At 36.0% G+C, this 19,768-nt stretch overlaps 1 protein-coding gene across 1 annotated transcript in view; it reads left to right on the top strand.

Moving 5' to 3' along the window:
• The window catches only part of DCDC1 (doublecortin domain containing 1), a 433,096-nt gene that overhangs the window by 26,175 nt on the left and 387,153 nt on the right, over window positions 1-19,768 (top strand). Inside the window, 3 exon segments of the mRNA XM_047690790.1 lie at window positions 7,225-7,494; window positions 8,748-8,904; window positions 9,378-9,540. Of these exon segments, the coding sequence (XP_047546746.1) occupies window positions 7,225-7,494; window positions 8,748-8,904; window positions 9,378-9,540 (590 nt within the window).

The following is a 19,768-nucleotide window of genomic DNA, read 5'->3' as shown; positions in this document are numbered from 1 at the left end:
ATGACAAAATTCAATCTTAAGTACTTGTATTTAAATTTTCCAGAAAATAAAAGATCAGAATCTCAATTTGGTATAAAATATGGATAATGAAAACTGCATAATTGTATAGCTGTTGTGGTAGGCAGAAATTTAATATGGCCCCCAAGATTCCCACCTCCTGGTGTATATGGCTGAGATAATCCCTCCTCTTGAGTGTGGGTAGGATTGTGAATATAATAAGATGTCACTCCCATGATGAGGTTACATTATAAGGTAAAAGATTTTTGCAGCTGTAGTTAAAGTACATAATTGGTTCTCTTTGAGTTAAATGGGAAATTATCCTAGTTGAATCAGATCAACTGTTAAATGAGAATTTAGAGGGCAGAAACAGAAAAGTCAGAAAGGTGAGTTTCTATTGGCCTCAGGGAAGATGATAGTCACTGAATTCTGCAGCTATAATGAACTAAATTCTGGAAAAACCTGAATGACCTTGGAAAAGACTGGGAGCATCAGGTGAGTCTGCAGCCCCGCTGACACCTTGATTTCAGTTTTATGAAATCCTGAGCAGAGAGTCCTGAGCCCAGACTCTTGATCCAGAGAGTCCTGGGCCCAGACTCTTGATCCAGGGAAACCGTGTAATAACAAATAGGTATTGTTGCAAGCCACTAAATTTGTGGTGATTTGTGCCCAACAATAGGAAACTAATAGAGATAGATAGATGATAGATAAATAGCAGTTATTTTTTAAGAAGTTATATTTTTGAAGTAGTGTGATTGATTGTCTTGTACCAACCTAATATAGTAGAATTTAGGTTTTAGACTAGAAAAAATGCTTTTTACCAGTGGTAAAGGAGTAAATAATACAGTGATGAATTGGAATATTTGACAGAAATTGAGGTATAGCATTTTAGCATTTTAGATGGAAGACATAATCAATGAAGTATAGTGATTCCAGCTCTCAAATCTACCAGTGTAAATGTGAACACACAGGAAAGAAACTCATTCCTATATGCAAGGAAATAGAGGGGCGTCTGGGTGTCTCAGTAGGTTAAGTCTCTACCCTTGGTTCTGGGGTGCTGAGATCCAGCCCAGTTCAGGCTCCCTGCTCGGTGGGGAGCCTGCTTCTCCCTCTCCCTCTGCCTGTAGCTCCCCCTGCTTGTGCTCTTTCTGTCAAATCAATAAATAAAATCTTAAGAAAAAAAACAACACAAAAAACAAGGTAGCATAGAAATCTTACTAAAGAAGGAACAATTTGAAATCCATACATATGTGGGTTGTTTACAGATATAATAAAAGATTTATGTAGAGACACATCATAGACTTCCAGGACAAGTTAAAAAGACTGACATAGAAATGTTGAAAAGAAAATCTGTGTTATAATTAGCTCAGGTTCCAGAATGTGGTAGATAGCCTCAACAGTGAGGACAAAGTGAGGTTATTTTTTATGATAAAGGATGATTTGTTTTAGGAATCCACATGGTATTTTTACACCCATCCACAGAGACTAAAGATAAGCTAATAAATAAAAGTGACCTTAGTATTCAACTAAATTCAGGATCATCTGGGAAAAACAAAGTCCAAGAAAACTGCTATTCAGCTCATCAAATTTGGTAAAAAACAGTTGTAACAAAATCTAGATTTTTAAAAGAAATTATAATGTAAATGTTATGTAATTATTATTTATAAGAATCACAGGAAGGATAGGATACAAAGCCTTAAGTCCATGCAAGGCAGAATTTTGGAGCTGAGTTCCCTGCATAAAATTAGGACCCATGAAAGATAGATAAACCTATTCATGAAAAATGGAATAAGGAAGTATAGACTACCGGCCCAAGGAAGCAACAATAAATGGGTATGATCTGTTCTAAGGTTCTTGTATTGTCTGGAAGTAATAAGTAATTTATATTAATCTTTAGTAAGACAAGGATTCATACTATAATAGCTAGTGTTCCATTAAAAGTAAGGTTCAACAATGTAGGACATTCAACCTAATAGAAAGGAAAATGAAATAATTAAAAATGTTATTTAATCTGAAAGAAAACAAGAAAGGAATGAAAAGGAACATGGAATACATAGGAAAAAAGAAAACAAATTGTAAGATAATATGCTAAATTCTCGAAAGACAAAGCCTATCTTGGTGAAGGAGATAACTATGTGAATATAGAGTTCAATTCTCAGAAGGCAAAATCTTTGGGAGGAAGATAGCTATGTGAAGATATATATAAATATGGAGGTAAAAGGAAGTTCACTTTAATAAATCTGAATGTCTTGGGATTTCTAAGAAATTTTTGCCAAGGAAGCAAAAAGATCTTTCAAAGAAAAAAGGTGAGGGGAATAAGAGAAAGAAAGACAAATCGGGAGACTACAATTATGGTAACTTATATGTAGTTTACATGGAGTTAGTAGTCTACTTAGTCTACTTAGCATTCTCTTAGCTAAAGAGCACCACTGGTTCACTGCTGCTAGTGTAGTGCTACTTCCTTTGCCCGCCTCTCCAATCTCACGGTACAATGTCTCTGGTTATCTTGGTATAGAAGACAGGCCATGCAAGTCCTCTGCCAAGTATGGTTTCCTCTCTTTGCATGCATCTGAGACTCCATCTTACTCAAAGCCCTCTGCATGTTGTTATTCTGCTCTCCTGTCCATAGTTTTTGAGCCACTGACAGGTACTTTGCCATCCATAGGATTACCAGTGACTTACTAAATTGCCTAGCTTAAGAAGTCTAGCCAACATGGTATCCTGACCTGGGTAATGATGCAGTTAAACTTTTGGGGTCATTGAACGTGAGTCATAGAGAGTCTTCAGAAATAGTGTGGTACAGAATTGGGGAGATACATAGAGGAATTAGCAGAACCCATGAGGAGTGAGGAGAAGAACAGAGGTAGGTTAGGCAATAATGATGTAAGAAGAGGAAGCAGTTAGGCCCAGAAGGATAGATGAGGTTGCGGAGTCAAAAATGTGGCACTCTACTGGAGTTGTGGTTTTTGTTGTTGTTTTGTAATTTTTTTTAAAGTAAGCTTGATGCCCTACATGGGGCTTAAACCCATGACCTGGGGATCAAGAGTGACTGAGCCAGAGAGGGGTCTTTGTTTTTCAGCTTTTTAAGTTGAATATAGTTAACACATAATGTTACATTAGTTTCAGGTGTACAACGTAGTGATTGGATAAGTTTATACATTACAGTATGCTCACCTCAAGTGTAGCTACCATCTGTTCCCATACAATGCTATCACAATAATAAGCACTTGTATGGGAGTTGTTTTTAAGTATATTAAACTAGTATATTCTGAAGAGCAATGAGTGGTCTTTTAATTCTCTTTGTGCCCTGCTGGAATGTTTTTATTTTCTTTTTTTCTGTGTATACTAGTAACAAGCTCAGTCACTTGAAACCCACATGTGTTTGACGTGAATTGTCCTCACACCCTCATTTCCAGCATTAATTTAGCAAACCATGTGTGTGGGTTTAACTCCCTTTGTAGGACAAATTAGCTTTGCCAAACAGTTCTGTGATTATCTTCTCACACCCCAAGACTAGGCAACACATCAACTGTTATAAGAAAGAAGAGTTTAATAGTGTGTAAGAGCTAGTGCAAACCTGTCATCAACATTGATAAAACAAATCAAAACTGAAGATTACAGATGGTGGGCCAAAAGTAACTTTCTCACATAATAAACTACCTTTTTGGGGAACGTAGGTGGCTCAGTGGGTTAAGCCTCTGCCTTTCGGCTCAGGTCATGATCTCAGGGTCCTAGGATCGAGCCCCACATTGGCTCTCTGCTCAGCAGGGGGCCTGCTTCCCCCTCTCTCTCTGCCTGCCTCTCTCCCTGCTTGTGATCTCTCTGTCAAATAAATAAGTAAAATCTTAAAAAAAAAACCTACCTTTTCTCCCCCTTTTTGACATAAATTACTGGAGGAAAAGCCGATAATAAATAAATATGGTAAAATCCTATATTAAACTTAATTCTTTTAACCATTTACCATGTAAATCTTATATAATTTATTGTCCTAACCCTACCAGAATCATGTGGAGTTGGGAGGGAGAAGGGTGTGAATTTCCCTAAAGGATGCCAATGCTCTTACAAGAAGACAGGGGGAAGATATGCCAGCAGACAAAAACACTAAATAAATTTTACATGACTAGATTGAGGAAGGCAAGATATAAGTAGAATTATTTGATAAAATTTTACATTTTAGTAAAATCTGTAAAGATCATATAGCAGCCTAGAAAATGGTTATAAGACAGTATTTAGGTAAAAAAAAAAAAGGCAAGATACTGAATTAAAGGTATGACACATGATGCAGGGTCATTGAGCAAAATGGTCAAGAAAGAATTCGTGAGGCATTTTATGGTGCAAAAAGATGTTTTTATTAGAGCACTGGGACAGGATCCGTGAGCAGAGAGAGCTGTGCTGTAATTGTGAGAAGTGACTGATTATATAGGGTTTTCTATCCTGTGGAGGTGAAGGTGACAGTAGGGCTCCAGGAAATTGAGTCTATAGGTTCTTGGTGGTCTAGCTGTTATTAAGATTGTGGTTTTCTTCTAAATTGTTAAGACAGTTACAAACAATAGTGGAGTTTCACATCCTACATGACTGCGATCTTTATCAGTTGACAGTTTGTTTCTCCCTACCTTTGTTCTGAGGCCATCACTAGTGCCTGAGGAATGTTAGACATATCCTACCCTAAGTGGGGTGGCCTTTGTGGGATGTCAGCTCCAGTTTTGCCCTCAGCTTGCCTTCTGCCTTCCCATCAATACAGTTGAAACTTTGAAATTTGGAAAAAGAAACAACAACAACAACAACTTTCACTTTCCAGTGGTGTGATAATGGATTATTATATAAAATCATTAGGATATTTATAAAAATATTTGACAATAAACAAAATGCATTAATTAAAAAGGAAAGATACCTGGCTGGCTCAACTGAAGAGCGTGTGACTCTTCATCTCAGGTCTATCAGTTCAAGCCCCACATTGGGCATAGCGATTACTTTAGAAAAATAAAATTGTGGCCCGTGGGTGGCTCAGTAAGTTAAGCATCTGCCTTCAGCTCAGATCGTGATCTCAGGGGTCCTAGGATCAAGCCCTAAGTTGGACTACCTGCTCCAGGGGAGTCGTCTTCTCTCTCTACCCCTACTCCTGCTTGTGCTCTCTCTCTCTCAAATAAATCTTTTAAAAAATTTAAAAATTAGGGGCGCCTGGGTGGCTCAGTGGGTTAAGCCGCTGCCTTCGGCTCAGGTCAGGATCCCAGGTCCTGGGTTCGAGCCCCACATCGGGCTTTCTGCTCAGCAGGGAGCCTGCTTCCTCCTCTCTCTCTGCCTGCCTCTCTGCTTACTTGTGGTTTCTCTCTCTCAAATAAATAAATAAAATCTTTTAAAAAAAATTTTAAAAATTAAAAAAAAAATAATAAAATCTTTAAAAAAGGACACCATTCTGCATTATGTAGAGAATTCCTTTTCTTTCTTTACATGAGAATTTGCTTTCCAAGTGACTCTTTACGGGCACTGGGAACTGTTTATGAGATCTGCAAATCTTTCCTCCTGCCTGTTTACTGCTCTTCCCCTAAGTTGAGCTTGGTGGCCGTTTGCGGTTCCATTGCTTTCGCAGCAGAAACACTACACTAGCACTGAGACGTGACTGCTGGTGTCAAAATCTGAGGTAGCCCAGGTGGCCCAAAGGGAGGTCTCACCACTGCCAGAGCTAAAGTCCAACAATTAATTCAAAAGGCTGTTTGCCAAAGTTCTGAACCTGGTTAGATCCTCAGAGTGAAGGGAAGACCACTCCTTTCCTTAGAGCTGTGGTCAGTTCTAGACAGACTTGGATAGAAACGTGATAACAACAAACACAACTGCTTGGATCCTAGTGTTTCAGCTTTACTGATCCACTGTGTCAACTCTCATCCACACACCTACACCAATTGTTCCTGTGGCCATTGACCTTCTTCCATTCTTTCAGAAGAAATAATCAGCCAGTTTACACATTTGTGAATGTAGAGAGGACAGACCAGAAGAAATAATTGTGACTATGATGACATTGGTGGATCTGAAAAGTTTGGAGGAGGGCTATCTATGCCAAGCTTTCCACACCAAGCATATGCTATTTTATAATTGCACGGTTGGGTGGGATTATATTACATTATGTATAAGAACTGTTGAGGAACCAGCAAATTGGATAGAAGCAGATTTTATTTGTATAAAAATACAAATAACAAATACATGGAATACTGAAATAATACATGGAAGCTTGCTATCCTCTATGCCTAATCATCACACAGTTCAATATTCTTTAATATGTTAAATATTAAATTTAATATGTTATTTAATATGTTAAATAAAAATTTAACTATGTTAAAGCTTGTTTCATTTTATCATACCAGCAAATTCTCTATATATTCCATCTTCCTAATTTGGCATTTACATAGATTTAGATATTGTCACAGGTCCTATGGTCCCCTGTCCAAACATCATAGTTCATCTAAATGCTGTTCCTCCAGCTTAACTACCAGCTAGGGTGATCAGCCATTCCCTAATTTGTGTGAGACTGAGGGACTGAGGGAGTTCTAGGGGTGTGTGCCTTTCAGGGCCAAAGCCAGGGCAGCCCTGAGCAAACGAGGATGAGTTGGTCACCCTAATCCCAGTCTGCTATGAAGCCTTTATCAACTTTATTCCAGACAATGTAAGTTTGCCTTCAAGGAATTCATTTTACATTTATAGTTAATACAAACCCATAGTTCTAAGTAGCTTACTTAGCATATATTCTCTCTTTATAAGGGAATAGTTTGCAAGTTTCTTGAGGGTAGAAGCCACATCTCTTTAACTTTAATATTTCCTAGTACTAAGCAGAGTGCTAGTTTTTAATAAATGAAATCTGAGAATTTAAAAATTTTAGTTGCATTGTTTCAAGCATCATACAAGCTTTCTTCTTGAATAGAGTAAAGCAATTCAATTTAATGGTTATGAATGTGGGCTTTATTTTAGTATAGACTTAGGTTCAGTTTCCCACCCTGTCAGCTTCCTAATTATGTTAGCTTTGTCAAGTTAATTGGCGTCTCTGAACCACAGTTTCTTAAATCTGTAAAATGGGGATACAAATAGTGCCCACTTTCCAGGGATGTTGTAAGGATTTAACAAAATAATGACCAAGTGTGTAGTATTTTGTCTAGAACATAGCACACAAGCAATTATGGGGTAGTTAACAAGTAATTACAAATCAATTCACTGTATTCTTCCATGGATTGTTTCTTTCAGAGAGTTTATGTCATCCCAGGCAAAAGCAGTTATTAAAACTACTGAAGATTATTTGCAGCCTCAGTTTGGCCCCAACAGACTTTTACATTCAGCGGCAGTATCAGAAGGGTCAGGACTTCAAGATTGCTCCACACATCAAACAGCATCAGATCATAGCCATGATGAAATATCAGACCCATATCGCTACAAATCAAACAGTAAAAACAATTCTTGTTTTATATCAGCATCCAAGAGAAACAGACCTGTCAGTGCTCCAGTGGGTCAACTGAGGTAATCAAAGCTGTTCTCTGTTCTTTTAACCGACTGCTGAAGCTTTTTCCTTTGAGCAGAATTTATAATGATTCAGTTGACTATTTTAGACATTAAAATGTAACACATCTCTAGGGTTTTGTTTCTGTTTTTGTTTTGTTTATTTTTTTCTTCGAAAGCACCTGAGTAGAATGTTGCTAACTGCACCTGAGTAGAATGTTGCTAACTGCACTTGTGGAAAACATGAAGTACACTTCAATGTGGATAATATGAAACTCAGAAAAAAATACTTGAAGGAGAATCAGGCTAGGCTATAAAAAATATCTGTTTACCAGATATTTGTTTAAAATAGAAATGCATACTTTGGTGTTTGATCAGTATTTTGCAATAAAATCAAATTGAAATAAACTCATAAAACCAGTTTGTGTATATATTTTCACATCAAGATTGTTATCATAAGCTGTTAACCTGAGAATTAATGGATAGAAGAAAATGTTGGCAAACACAAAAATCAAACCAAGAGACTGATATTCCCATTATTTTCATATGTTTGATTAGGCGGGTATATTGTGATTTTAATTTACCTAAAGTTTTTATTTCAAAATGTTTACTTTGTTTCTGTGGCATTAAGAATTAACAGATTTAGTTAGAGAACTCTGAAATAAAAAATACGACATGCTAGTCATTTGCCATGTGCTACTTTTGTTGAGAAAATAATAAGAGTTGAAAGTGATTCTGAATGAAGACAAAACTTAGAAATCCTCCCTTTCTATCTGCAAACAAATTTGAGATGAAAGCAGTTACAACTAACTTTAGAATAAGAAATTTAGAGTAAGAAAGTATTTGAATTTCAAATCTTTTTAAAAAATCAAAGAACTTTGATAAACATGAAAACTTAAGGGAAGATCTTAGCCATTTACTATTTCATGCTGTTAGGACTATCTTACTGTTTTTTGTTTTCTAACAGGAACACAGCATGTATACATATAATTTTTTCTATATGAGTGTTGTGTTTTATAAGTTAATTGATAAAAATCATTTATTTATTGCCAGATAGGTGTTTTACATGAACAGTTTTAGCAGACTTATCCTGGGTTAAATTTCTAAAAATATTTAAGTAGATATGGACAATCTTAGCCTATAAAAAGTTTTTTCAAGGAATACTTGAGAACAATCATTAGGGTTGATTTCTATAAAAAATGTCTAGGATAATATTTATTTAAATGTTTTTACTAATTAACATGTACCAATTTTGTGGGGGGTTTTTCCTTCAGAGTTGCAGAGTTCTCTTCTTTAAAATTTCAGCCAGCCCAGAATTGGCATAGATTGTCTCAAAGACGCAAACTTCATCCTGAAGTGATTACAGTAACAGCTTACAAAAATGGATCTAGAACAGTCTTTACCAAAGTTACAGTACCAACCATCACCTTGGTAAATAGTGTTCAAAAGTTTTCAGTGCTTTATTTCTTCCCTTACTCTTTTTATAATTTAAGAAATGAAAAAGATGATATTTATTGTTAAAATTTTCTTTTCAGTAATGAATCTGTAAATTGCTTATATATACATAGATCTCACAGGTATTTTATTCCTTTCTTTTTTATTGATATGTAAATGGTATGTTGACTTAAACAGATACAATAGCTTTGTATCTTGTGGAGTTGTTAAACTGACAGAATAAGGACTAAAATTAGACAGCCATTAGTTTGTCTCAGTGCTGTGATTTACCTTTTATTTTATATTTTCAAGTGCTAGAAAAAATATTGGTGGAGTTACTTGAGTTACTTAACTTGGCCAGTGACTCAATGGGTGTCTGTTTTCACTGTTACCACCTTTTGTTTCATGGCAATGTGTTGCTTTCTTTGTGCTAAATCACTTTCTCTTACCTCTTGCTTGCTGTCTTCTAGTTGCTGGAGGAGTGCACAAAAAAACTGAATCTGAACATGGCCGCACGACGAGTGTTCTTGGCAGACGGCACTGAAGCCCTCAAACCTGAAGATATACCCCATGAAGCCGACGTTTATGTTTCAACAGGAGAGCCCTTTTTAGATCCATTCAAAAAAATTAAAGGTAAAAAAGAAAAAAAATACCCTACCCCCACCCACAGTAAATTGCTTAAGGGGTGCAATTAAAAAATGATTTTCATCCTGTCTTTTTTGCATGGTTTAACAAAACTAATGTTTACGCATTTGCAGCTCAGTAAGAGGATAATGTGCTTAATGAAAGAAAAATCCACTGACAGCCACGTTTATTGCCCTTCATTAGCATTGGTGCTTAATTTAATATAGATCTGAATAGACATTAGGGAGCCTGCAGGAGGTTAAATGGTGAAAATATAATAAATTAAATCGGAGATTATTGAATTTACTGTTTAGTTTCTGTGACACCCAACAGACATAATTCATTAGATTTATTCTCTCAGAAAATACTTCAAAGTTTCAAGTAGCATTTATTCATTTACACTCTTGGTCTTTTTTCAGAGAGCATTAACATGACTATGAAAATGTGGTCAGAATGAACACATAATTCTTATGTATATATGCAATTTTCCTAACAAAATTTTTCGTAAGGTAAATGCAGCAGCTTGACTTTTTAAATCTTGCAATGTGTGTATATACATATGTAATTTATATTTATATGTATATATAATATATGCACAAAATATAACATGTATTTTAGATATATTTGCTGGTAAGTTCTGTTTTTAAAAGTCCATTGTTTCTAACATTTCAGATATGTGATTTTCTAAAATAAAACAAATATTTTTCCTTTTTCAGTGGGAAATAATGCATTTTAAGAAAGAAATGAAAATACTATCTAGGAATATTCTTACACGCATGTCCTACCATAGTCTGTTATTAAGTGCTATATATGGTAATGACATTTAAATGACATAAGAACTTTGGCATACAAATTCAGTGTCTCTAACTGCTATATTCCCCTATACTTTTAATACCTTATTAGAAGTATTTTCTTTCTGCAACTGCTACAAAGCTAGTGAACCAAGGACAAGTCTAGGCAGTAATTGCATAAGTGGAAGAAAAGTAATTCTGGAGTTCATTACAGATGAGGTGATGAAAATTCTTCCTCTATTAATGTTATTATATAAGACGATAGTAGGATTTCTATCTCTCTGAAAATACTTGATCATCAGGAAATAATTTCCTGAATTTAGTAGAAAGTTCAAGGTAATTTGGTTCAAGGTAAAGAAACTTGTTGCTACAATACTCACTAAAAATTACGTGTGCAAGAAAATAGACCCATATATTTTTCAAATCTTGATTTAACTTTAAACTATGGCTGCTTTTATTTTGTGTTCATTGGATCATTTATATAAATCATCTTCTGTAAAAGCATGCGTCTTTGTGGGTAAAGGTTTCTGTGACTATTTTATTTTTTTAAATGTATATTTAATGGGTGTTTCCTTAAGATCCTTGATTACTTTTATTAATAAGAAATACTTGCCTTTCATACGATAATGGTATTATAGAAGAGATGTATAAAAATTATTTATAGTTAACTTCTTAGAAATTTTCCTGGACATGTATGCTTAAAATAACAGTGTTACACACATGACTAGCGTGGTAGATGATTTTTAAATGTACAAACTAATTTCCTCCTACTTTCTGTTTTCTCTTTTACTCTTCCTAAAGCCAAGTCCAGAACAAAAAACTTCTCTGCTTTGTCTGCATATCTTTGGCTGTGTTTCACTGTGACATGCACTGCTGTTCTTTTAGCACCAAAATGTTGGCACACACTCCTGAAAATTTCACACCATCTCTTGCTGGATCAGCAAGCTTAATCCACCAAAATCTGGTGTTGTGCAATGGTTTTTGACTGATAATCAATCTTTATGCTGCTCGACAGTTGTTGCTGGGACACAGAGTAGAGCAGGTGGCAGATGTGCCTTGTCTTTTGAGAAAAGAAATTGTAGGTAAGCTTGGACACAGACTAGCATATCACATATCCATTAAAAAGACCTAGGATAAGTATAATAGGGAAAAAGCCACTTGTCTAAATTAAGCTCAAAGATAAACCTATAAGCCTAAAGAGTGATATTTGGTTTCTTCCAGAACCTTAAGAATATAAATGTAAATAAGTATTATCTATACATAGTACAGTCTGTAACTTGAATTAAATATTTTGAGAGAAGTGTGGGGAGATTTCATATATATATATATCCCACATTCACATGGACTTTTTCAAATCAGGTTAAAATTACCTTTCTTATATGTGTATTATGGATAATTAATAATTTGCCAATTTACTATGAGTGTACCTTAAAAATAAGACATGTATGAATAGCTTTGAAGATGGCAGATAAATTTAGAGTAAGGAGGCATTCTAAAGGTCAATAAAGGGAAAACAGCTGGCAGAATTGGGTGTTACTATTTTATCTTTCTACATGAACATGAATATTTTATATGCAATTAAGCAACAGGCATTAGAGTCAGTAATTGGTCATTACTTTAATATAAAGATTTTCATTCATTCAGCAAACATTCATTGAGAGCCTACTATGTGCCAGGTACTAGGCCAGTTCAGAGAGAGAGATAAAAAAAAGGGGCTGACTTCTTTTTTATCATTATTTATCATTATTCTTTCATCTCTGATACTAAATTCGGTTTAATTCAATTTGATCTAAATGTAAACCAATAAGTATTTTCTTATGTATGCAGTCCTGGCTTAGGGATAGAAGTCCTGGTCTTTAAGGAGTGTAAACTGAGTAAATAAGTTATAAATCCTTAAAACTGAGAACCCTATTCAACAATGTAAGTCAAATGGGTCCTCCAAAGGAAAATTTACATTATTTCTGCTACAGGAGGGCCAAAGAAGTCTATGCATATTTTGGCAATTATATTTTCATATTTCATGGTTTTCTTATTCTTTGGAAAAGCAATGCAGATAATGAAAATTGCCTCAGAACTATTCCCAGATTTACTAGGATAGAAAAAGTCCTAAGGAACATTTCTGATTTTTAGCTACCTTACTACCCCTTTTGAGTACCACTGTTGACAGTCAGTGCCACCAGATTTAATAGAAAGCCGGAGAGCTATTCATCACATACCTCGAAACACAAAGCTTTCTTATAGAGGTCAAGCCAAGGTCAAGACTGACAGGAAGCATTCCCTGTTGAAATGCAGTATTAGAATAAGTCTTACATTTTGAAGTTAAATGCCTGAGCAGAAGATTATGTATGGTAAAAATAGAATCTTTTTTATAAGGACTGTTGATGAAGATCAACTGTCTGATTAGGTTATATAATAATGGTGAAGATTCTGAAATCTATTAATGATTCTGCTAGAATTTTGATGATATAGTTAATGAATTGTTTAAAGAAGCATTTAAAAAGTTTTCTGATCCTTGGGCATGCACTTTTGGTTTTATTCATCATTTCCTGAATCTTCTTTAATGGTGGCACCATGAAAATTCCTACATCAGATTCATGGGGTTTGTAAAAGGGTAACTCCTCTATAGTTGCTAGAAAATGTAAGCAGTGCCAACCTAGCATAAGATATGCCCGGCAATTGCTTAAATGTCTTAAAGAAGATGAGAGGAAAAAACTGTTTGGACCTAACTTATTAGGTCCAAATTCCATTGTATGGAGTTCTGACAGTTTAAAATTTTCTTTAGTTTTATATTTTCATTCTTTTCTGTATATTCTATTCTACTGTTTGGCTTTTAGAGCTATCGTTTACAGTGATTCATTTCAGTCCTGAGTTTTGTTAACCAGAAGTGAAACTGAGTACTATGAATAAGATTTTACATCTTTAATACACTGAATTGCAAAGATGTAGTCACAGAAAGAAAAAAAAAATCCATGAAAAGTGTTCTTGATACTACACCTAAGATCTAAATTTAAACCTAGAGATTTTCTGTTAACTGCCATGTGATCTACAAAATGAAATAATTTGCTGTGACAGCTTGTGATTGACAAGAATATGTGTGAGCACATTTAAAATAGGCCATCTTTTCATGTAGAAGTAAATGTCAGTGAAATGATGGATTCTCATCATTTTAATTATTGATGATTTGGAAATATTTCAATTCCACGACACACAAGACACATTCTAAATAGCAGCATAACACTTTTTCTCCTATCTGCGTCAATAATGAAACGTTCTGTCATATTTTGTTTTTCAAAAAATGCATTAGTTTAATGAACCTGGATTCATGCATTATATTTTGTTCCATTATGTGTCTCCTGCATTTGTTGATTTTTAAATGGTTGTGTTAAAAGCACAAGTTTCAAGAAATAACTCACTACCCAACTCAAATCATACCTAGCTATTCTTGCTGCTAGATCTCAATGCTATAATTCTGACTAAACCAAGGACTGCTTTAGTCCACTAAAGCTAACACTGGGCTTTGTGATGATCACCTATGGGGTGAGCACTACTTAATTTGAGCAACTGCTACAGGAGTTAGGGTGGGATTTCCCAAATTCCTTATTATCATATTGTTTGAATAGTATTTGTATTAGGCAAGAGTATTTGTCAGGCCATTTTATTTCTGACTTAGCTGCATATATTCAAAAACAAGAATATGACATTAGATAGAGGATAAAAACTCAATTTCTTCTGAGATGGCATGTGATTCTTTGGGGTGGGGGTGGGAGGACAGGCAGAGGGAAAAGGAGAGATCCCAAGTAGGTTCCATGCTCAGCATGGAGCCCAGTGCAGGTCTCAGTCTCTCAACCCTGAGCTCATGACCTGAGCTGGAATCAAGAGTTGGGTGTTTAAATGACTGAGCCATTCATGCATCCCAGTGCCATTCTTTTACCTACTTTTACAAGTGGGGGTAAAACTTAGGCATGTATTTTATTTATTTCTCTATTGCAAATGTTTAAAACCTGTAAGTAAGTATGTAGAATATCTTTACTATATAAACAGATGTAGATTTAAATAATGTTGCAAGAGATGGACCTTCCAAAAACTGTCCTTAGCTAATAGGGAAATCAAGAGCATGTGAAGCGGCATGTGGCAGCATCTTTTTATGGTATAAATGATCAAATCATTGAGAATCATCTAAATCCTTGACATATTCATGAATTGCTGAATTGCATATATATATATATATATATATATATATATATATATATATATATAAAGGCTATACTTTGTTTAGTGAAGGGGCCTGCAAACCTATAACTTCCCTGATAATTTGAGTTCTTTGTGCATATCATGCCTGAGTTCTGTGCTTTAAGTGTATTATATTTACCGCTCAGAATTCCTAAGTTAGTGCCTCAACTCCAAAATCTCTTATATACAATTCCAAAATTCAATATTGCAGAAGATAAAACAATTTTTTCATAACTCATTTGGTAGGAGAATCTTATTTAGTATAACTCATCGATTATTTTATTGAAAAATACTATGTTTGATGATGGGCTACAATCCTAAACCTTGCTGGATGCATTACTTAATATATAATCTATGCACTATTAGGATATATGCACTGTAGGGGTACCTGGGTGGCTCAGTGGGTTAAGCCTCTGCCTTCAGCTCAGGTCATGATCTCAGGATCCTGGGATCGAGCCCAGCATCCGGCTCTCTGCTCAGCTGGCTGCCTGCTTCCTTCTCTCTCTCTCTGCCTGCCTCTCTGCCTACTTGTGATCTCTGTCTGTCAAATAAATAAATAAAATCTTAAAAAAAAATGATATATGCACTGTATTTAACACTTTTGAATCCAAAAATTCTATTTATGGAATTATATCTGACCTTAGGGAGTTTGGGTAAGGCTTTTTTGTCATAGCTGCCAAGAAACCAGATAAATTTTAATTCTCATACAATATTAACTCAGAAGGGTTATAGATACTGTCTTTATCACCTCGAGTTGTTTGCTAAATGGGTAAAAGTGGACAGAGAGAATATCACCCTGGTTAGAGCTGAGAGAGTATGTGTGAGGTTAAAAAAATATATAGTTCTCCATCTAAAAGAAGGCAGAGGAATAATTAAAGAAAGACTCTTCATTCATTTAATCATAATATTTATTGAATCCCTACAGTGTGACAGGCATTGCTCCAATCTTAAGGTTATGGCATGAACAAGAGAGAGGTATAATGGAGCTTAGTGAGGTAGAAGGAGCAAAGACAATGACTATATAAAGAAGTAAATAAGGTATTTATTGACAGTGGTATTATAAAGGAAATCAGAAGGGTGGTATCATAACAAATAGTGTCATGGAAACAAAAGGAGATAATCTGTCGAATGAAACAGGCATTTGTAGTAAACTCTAAATCAAACCTTTTTGGCAGGTGCTCTTTCAGGGGTTTACCTTTTAGACCATTAGTTTTTGAAGCTTTCAGACATCTACTACAAAAGACTTGAGAAATTCATTATTATTTAGTGGCAAGAACACTAGACTTGAAGACAGATGATCTTGTAAGATTCTAGTTCCTTTTATATGACCAGGAGTAGATTGGTCATGCTTCAATGACCTTACCTGTAAAACTGAGGTAATAATATCTAAAAGGATTATTGGATATTGTCTTTGTTTCTTAAAAAAGATAAATTTTTTGAAAACTAAATGTCTACAAATGTCTAGACTGAACAGAACACTGAGAATAGCTTAAACATCACTAGGATTCTTTTTTTTTTAATTTTTTTTTTTTACAGATTTTATTTATTTATTTGACAGACAGAGATCACAAGTAGGCAGAGAGGCAGGTAGAGAGAGAAGAAGGGAAGCAGGCTTCCCACTGAGCAGAGAGCCCGATGTGGGGCTCGATCCCAGAACCCTGGGATCATGACCTGAGCCGAAACAGGGGCTTTAACCCACTGAGCCACCCAGGTGCCCCCATAACTAAGATTCTAATTGCTATTAAAATCCCAAGCCTATTATTAATCAAAATCTTGTGTGCACTCCTCCCTCCCCAGAATATCTAGGTAGATATTCTGGGGAGGGAGGAGTGCAGCATTTCTCTCTGCTATCTTCATTATTGCCAGGGAAGCAAGTGCAGCGTGAGCCTGGGCAAGTCACTTAACCTCTCTAAGTCTCAGTTTTCTTATTAATAAATTGAACCCAATAGTAGATACCTCACAGAGTTATGAGTATATAAAATGATGTATGTAAAAGCCGAACATATATAGTAGGTATCTAAAACATTGTATTTCCACGTAATCTTTGTTTATTTTCCTTCTTCTGCTCTATCTCTTGCTAGGCACATTTCTACCAGCTTTTCATGCAGGTTGTCACAAGTCCCTGATTTTACTACCAAAGGTATTTGCTAGGTCTGCAATCTTAAAATGCCCACAACCAAATTAAAATCCCTGCTGAGCACTGGTATACATAGCATGATATGGGAATCTGAGTTGGAGCCTTTGAACTCTCACAATATTGTGCTTTTTGCCTTGAGAATTTGTTCAGGGTGTAATTCAAAGTCAAGTCCTTTTTTCAAAGGAGCCCCAAGTGGCCTTGCTCTGCTCTATTCCAAGAGTCATATTTTAAAATATGTTTATGACCCAAGGCTAGCCTTCACTTTAAGCTGCCATAACTTATTTCAGGAAAGTTCATAGAAAAGTTCAGGGAAAGGGTGACAACATTTTGACTGGCACAATAGATGAGATGTTTGTAATTTTAATCAAATTTAAATTGAAGACATACTTCAAATGATATGTCAGACTAGTGTTACTGAGTTAAAATCTAATGACAACCACTGTCATTATTAGTTAAATATAGCCATTATGCCTATAGCAATACATGATGACACTTAAGAACATGCAGAAACAACACAAGTATTTAGAGAAAAGGGAGGGACTAGAAACTCAGTTGAACACAGGAATGTGAGTGACCTGGATTATTCTATTTACCAAACATAGAAGCAATTGTATTTTGAAGAGATGATATAATTGAGTATAGCAGTATGTTTTCTTACTGTCAGAGCATTTGTACCCGTGAAGTGATTTGCTTGTTCATATTTAATGTCATTATCTATACCTACTTGACAATCAGAGCATTAAACTATTTTCAAGTTTATTGCCCAACTACAAGAGACTGATTTTAAAAAAAAAATAAGGTTTTTAATAAGCTCATGTGTTTGAAATTGCAAATGTGCTGCTTTTATTTTGGTAACAGAAGGTAGTATTCTTTTGCCTGGCACATGCAAAAGGGAAAATTACAACGTGGGAGCACCCAGATTTATTTAATTTTATGACAGGCATTGGCCTTTTTGAAGTAGACTGAGAAAATGTAATGGTATTATAGGTAGACCTTCTAACATAGAAATAGGATAGAAAGTGCTTTAACTTTTTCATGATTAAGTTATAAACAAAACCATGAAAATAAGATGTGGATTCTTCAAAATAAAATATAATCTACGATTGGGGCATAACGTTTTCTAAGTGCTGCAAGAGAGTAAACTTATGAATAGTCAAGGGGACTTGGCAATTTCTGAGTATGTGGGATATGTTCTTTTGGACCTTGGAAAGTTATACTAAGCCTTAGAACTTCACTGGAGTGCGACCTCCACTGCTGTCTTGGTGGTTTCTTAACTTACTAGAGAGAAGCACTTGAAGAGAGGAAGACAGGAACAGGTCTGATTGTGATTGCTTTGGAATGCAGTAGGTGTGGCTAGCAAATTTAAAGGAGAAGATGAGGGGGGCCTGGGTGCCTCAGTGGGTTAAAGCCTCTGCCTTCAGCTCCTGGGGTCCTGGGATGGAACCCTGCATCCAGCTCTCTGCTCTGCGGGGAGCCTGCTTCCCCCTCTTTCTCTGCCTGCCTCTCTGCCTACTTGTGATCTCTGTCTGTCAAATAAATAAATAAAATCTTTAATTAAAAAAAAATAAAGGAGAAGATGAGGTGAGACTATGACCCCTTTTTTGGCAGTTGGGTGTGTAGGCACTGAGACTTGACTTGTACTGCCAACAAGGTAGATATTCAAGAACTCTTCAAAGCGTAACTCCAAGGATCCTGATGTTGAGACCATCTATGATAGGCATTATATTTGGTCCTACTCTCTGGGGAAGCTCCCACTATTAAGGAAAAGCTCCCATTGCATTCTCCTTATCCCTTTTGGTAATCATCAGATTTGTAATTACTCATCAAATAAATGTCTCTTGTTCCCTCTAGACCAAGTCAGCTTAGGGCAGAAAACTTGGCTTCCTTATTCACCATCATTTTCTGGTACAGGGTCTGGCACTTAATAGATGCTCAGTAAATGCATTCAGTGGGTGAACAAAAGACCAAATGAAATAGGTACCATGATGAACCATCCATATTTCAAGGAGGTAGCTGCCAGGAGGGGTAGAAATAGACCTCATTGGAGCAAGAGGCTCAGCTATAAACAGTGAGTGGATGTTTAGGAAGAGTATATTAAAAATCCCCTACCCTAAATTCATATGTAGATTTGTGAATGTTCCTGTTTGGCAGGGGGCCAGAGTAAGCCAGCCCAAGAATAATTACCTTGCAGAGAGGCTAATGGTTATGCTAATGCTTGTCTGAGACCGGACAATGGTCAGAAGTGGAGTGCTGGGATAAAAGATTCTCCCAGGAACTTGTAGATCTGAGATTTTCAGCCCTCCTACATCCTCTCAGGAAGGCCCATTCTTGCCCATTATCTCCCCTCAATCATTCTGTTGGTGGTGGTAGTGGTGGGGGGAGGAGGAGTACACTCTTCTTTCATTTAATACTTCTCTTTGTAGTTCTCATAGTACCTTGCATATAGTCAGTGCTTGTTAACTGTTATTGAAATTAAGGAAGTAAGAAAGAGGAGATGGTGTAACCTTTGGGAAGGTTCAGGGCCACTGCTCACTGCTATGCACAGCTGAAGGACTATGGAGCTAGACTCCATAGACTTTTTTCCAGTTCCACCATGGGGGTTAGGTGGAGAGGCTATTTTTTAATTCTTACAAAGGTAGATAGCCTCAGCCCTGGGAGGGATACCAGGGTTTTGAGATGAGAAAGTTAGCAAAAGAGAAGTATAGAAAGCTTTTGCTAGCTATGGCTAATATGTTTTCTGAGAAGCAGCTTTCTGAGAAGCCCAAAGTGGGTTTAGATGATACTAAGTTTTTTTTGTTTTAACACTCATCCTGGTTCCCTGCCCCCACTTACCCAGCTGTTCCCTTACCATTTGAGTACTTCTCTTTCTACCCACTCCCAGCCTTGCTTAAACCTCTTCCTCACTAGCTAAAACTTAGGACATTGCTGAGCATCTTCAGATTCTCCATGCTGGAATGGAAGAGTCAAGATTCTGTTTTTCTGGAGCTCCTGGCTGGCTCAGTCAGTAGAGCATGTGACTTGATCTTGGAGTCATGAGTTTGAGCCCCACATTGGGGATAGAATTAATTTTTTTAAAGAT

Source organism: Lutra lutra, chromosome 10 (genome assembly GCF_902655055.1).
Source record: "Lutra lutra chromosome 10, mLutLut1.2, whole genome shotgun sequence".
Lineage (NCBI taxonomy): Eukaryota > Metazoa > Chordata > Mammalia > Carnivora > Mustelidae > Lutra > Lutra lutra.
This window is presented reverse-complemented; position numbering and strand designations above follow the sequence as displayed.